Below are 3,678 nucleotides of genomic sequence, written 5' to 3'. Positions count from 1 at the left end.
CGATTTATAGAAAAATACATGTTAGAATGCGGCCCACCCACCTCGGCCTACAGAGTCCAGACTCTCCCACCCTGTGGTGGTTTGGATCGGAGCAATCACCCTGCCCATGGACGAGCGGCACGAGCCCATAGAATTTTTCTCCCGAACACTACCGTCTGGTGTGTGTGGAGTGTGGTGGTGACACACAGTCAGTAGACACTACAGCAGCGGCCAGAACGAACGTAAGCTGTACTTGTGCCTTTAACCGTCATACATACGGCGGAGTATATATACAGATTAATAAAGCAGCACGAACGAACTCAAACAAACTGCACCACTCTATACCTCCTTCCACACAAATTATTCGGAGGGTGGGAGAGGCTGATGAATATGAACGAAAAGAGAACACAGACGACGGTTCACCACCTGCAGTGGTTGCGCCCGTCGGGCGTCGGCTCCTTGGAAATGAGGAAGCCCAGCTCGTTCTCGGCGAACTCGACGAGGCTCTCCATCTCGCAGTCGTCCACGAAGCCGTTGCGGTCCATGTCGGCGCGGCGGACGGCGCACCAGGCCTTGACGCTGGCGAACCACGCGCCCCGGTGGCCGATGGCCTCCCGGAGCTCCCGCCTGCTGATCCGCCCGTCGCCGTCGGCGTCGAACTGCTTCAGCCACTTCTTGAACTCCGCCGCCGTGACGCTGGTCCTGTGCTCCTTCCCCGGGAACAGCAGGAACCTGCTGCTGCCCGAGCCCGGCCCTTCCATCGCCTCGAGGCATCTGGCCGTGGCGGACATGGCAGCTGGCTGGCTATCTGTGGCTGGTGCTTCCACCCTGTGGGCGTCGCCGTGTCGGAGCTTGCGATCACCGTGCCTCGAGCTCCTTTTATTCGCATTAACCCTAGCGTTATTCGTCTCTATCTGAAGGTAGCAGGCTGCTAGGTGCTAGATGCATGTGTCGATCGTCTCGCCTGCCTGTAGTGGAGGACACGCTGTGCTCTGTTCATCATCGCCTGCACCACACAGTGGCACAGTCCACAGCACCAGCCACCAGGATGCCCATGCATGTCCTCACCAGGGAGCTACGGCCGGCAATGGCATCTGCCTGCTTTCTGATGTGGAGGCCTGCAATTATTTGATTCTGTCTTGTGCGCCACCAGCAAGCTATGCAAGATAAGGAGTATGTTTCGATCCACATCGAGGCAATGTGTTTCGTCTACACGTGCGTACGTAGTACGTACCCTCAACCCCATACGCCACCCAAAGAGCAAGTATAACAGCAGGCTGTAAGCTGGCTAAATGCTGAGATGAAGAAGAGAGATGAAAGAAGAGAGAGAGTAGAAGTGGACTCCGGGCTATAAGCTTACAACTGGCTTAGATACAAGAACAGAGAAACTTTGTGAGAGAAATAAATGGACCATATATTAATAGTGAAGAGCTAACTACCATATGGGTGGGTTGAGGGAAGCCTACAAAGAACCCTTACAGTCAGCGGTCGACTATATTATTAGCCTTGCTCTAATGCAACGGCACTAGGCCAAACAGTGTTGGAACTTGGAAGTTCTTTATGTGGGTCCCAATAAATATGGAGAGAGAATTCCTTATTTGACACCCTTTATGTGGGTCCCAATAAATATGGAAGAGAGAATTCCTTATTTGACACTGGAAAAATGAGTCGTTCTTTTCTTGGCCCTAAAATTTTCTTCGTTCCCTATTTGACACTCACTTCAACTTTCATCCCTAATTTGACACTACCGTCAAATCCGTTAGCTAACGGTGTTAACTGGCTGTTAAAAAGACGTTTTTGCCCCTAGAAAAAAAGCGGCGAAGCAAATTTGAGAGGAAAAAAAAACCTGCGCCCGCCTCTGATGCATGTGCCCAGCTGCAAAAAAAGGCGCAGGTTTTTTTCCTCTCAAATTTGCTTCGCCGTTTTTTTTCTAGGGGCAAAAACGTCTTTTTAACAGCCAGTTAACACCGTTAGCTAACGAATTTGATGGTAGTGTCAAATTAGGGATGAAAGTTGAAGTGAGTATCAAATAGGGAACGAAGAAAATTTCAGGGCCAAGAAAGGAACGACTCATTTTCCCAGTGTCAAATAAGGAATTCTCTCAAATATGGAATGGAATCTCCCAAAGCTTTGGCACAAAACAATGTACTCCCTCCGTTCTAAATTATAAGTCACTATGATTTTTTTGGTACATTCATTTTGCTATGCATCTAGATATAATATATGTATAGATACGATGTGCCAAAAAAATCAAAGCGACTTATAATTTGAAATAGATGGAGTACATGCGTATATGCCTGGACGGTGAAGCATATTCTTCCTTGGGCGCTCTGCCCATCTTCTTTCACAAACAGCCGTGAGAAGCAGAAGCTAGTACATCATAAATATTCTTTTTTTCTCGAATACGCAAATGCTTTGCGTATCATTGTATTAAGTAAAAGAGTTTAGACAAACATAAAACGCGCTTGTATCGAGCGCCAAAGGAGGTTAACCTAACACAACCATAGTTGGACCATCCTAGCAAGAGACCTCTAGATTCGATATTACATTAAAGGAAACAACTAACACCAATACAAACGGTGTGACCTAGGAGGAGGCCTTGCGTCTTCTCGGGTGCCTGGACCTAACAACCGGGAAGAGCTCGTTCAACGCTTCAGCTTCGGATGCAGTCAGGTCGCCGCCGAAGAGCTTGTCATAGGCCTCCAGCTCCAACGCAGATGGCGTTGATGGACCCTTGGTGAAGCCCATACGCTGCATGATCAGCACCTCACCTCGCTTGGAAGCAAGTACTCGGGAGAGGGGCTGAGCCGCCAACCGTCTGCTCCACCACGGCATCACTGGCTTAGCAGGAGGTTGCATTGGAGGCTCACGAATCAGTGGAGAGTCCCTCTTACGCGTCACTTCATTGATGAAGCTATCGAGGCGGCGTTTGGCAGAGTCGTCGTTGTCCTCAGTCAGGTGGGTATCCGTCGGCGGTGAGTCCACTGCCCAGTGAATGGGATGTAGAGGTGGTGTCCGCAACGCATAGGAGGCCACTACCGCCGAGTCCTCATCCTCCAGCTAGGGGCCGTCACTGTCGGGACTCATCTTGTAGTTGGGGGCCATCAGAGGTGACAACAGGCGCTCAGGAGAAGGCTGCGTGATGATCCGACTGCTGGCGAGTGAGGCTGCGAACTTCTCCAACACCGGGTCCTCCGTGATGTCGCGACCATGCATGCCGTCCGGGTACAACGCCAGCGTCAATGGGTTAGGTGCCTGTCTCGCTGGACAGCTCACCGTGCCTAGGCTTAGCTTTAGTAGCAACCGAGGTGAAGGCTGGTGCTGTCTGTGCGGCCCCTGCCGACCGCTCGTGATGCCTCCGTCTCCGCCTTCGGCGCCGGCAACCACCGGTGGCAGGAATGGCGTTGCCCGACTTGACCCCACCAGAGTCTTGCGAGCCACCATGGTCCACTGGCCCAACGGAGCGTTGTAGCTGGCGATCCATGGCACTTACATCGCCCGAGCTCCGAGAGCCCAAGCACCCGCGCAATGTGTCAAAATCTCCTGCACCGCAGACATCGTTGGGACAACTTGCAGGTTGCCACCCGATGCGCGGAGGAGAGGCAATTGAGGCACTTGTCGTGAAGATCTGCCAGGATGCGCCTCGATGGTTGACGACTCGCTAGCTGGCCTCCGCTTGCTGGCCCTCGTAGCTTAGCC

General features: G+C 52.0%; 1 protein-coding gene across 1 annotated transcript; it reads right to left on the bottom strand.

The window, feature by feature from the left end:
• Positions 1 to 222: 222 nt before the first annotated feature.
• Positions 223 to 958, bottom strand: LOC136552706 (probable calcium-binding protein CML22). Its single transcript, XM_066544271.1, has one exon. It carries the CDS (start codon positions 768 to 770, stop codon positions 399 to 401), a length of 372 nt encoding a protein of 123 aa, XP_066400368.1. The 5' UTR covers positions 771 to 958; the 3' UTR covers positions 223 to 398.
• Between the last annotated feature and the right edge of the window lie 2,720 nt (positions 959 to 3,678).

This window comes from Miscanthus floridulus, chromosome 4, assembly GCF_019320115.1.
Source record: "Miscanthus floridulus cultivar M001 chromosome 4, ASM1932011v1, whole genome shotgun sequence".
Classification (NCBI taxonomy): domain Eukaryota; kingdom Viridiplantae; phylum Streptophyta; class Magnoliopsida; order Poales; family Poaceae; genus Miscanthus; species Miscanthus floridulus.
This window is presented reverse-complemented; position numbering and strand designations above follow the sequence as displayed.

Bases quoted from the DNA above. Each gene is read 5' to 3' on its own strand.
- LOC136552706 (XM_066544271.1), bottom strand. From the start codon at position 770: ATGTCCGCCACGGCCAGATGCCTCGAGGCGATGGAAGGGCCGGGCTCG.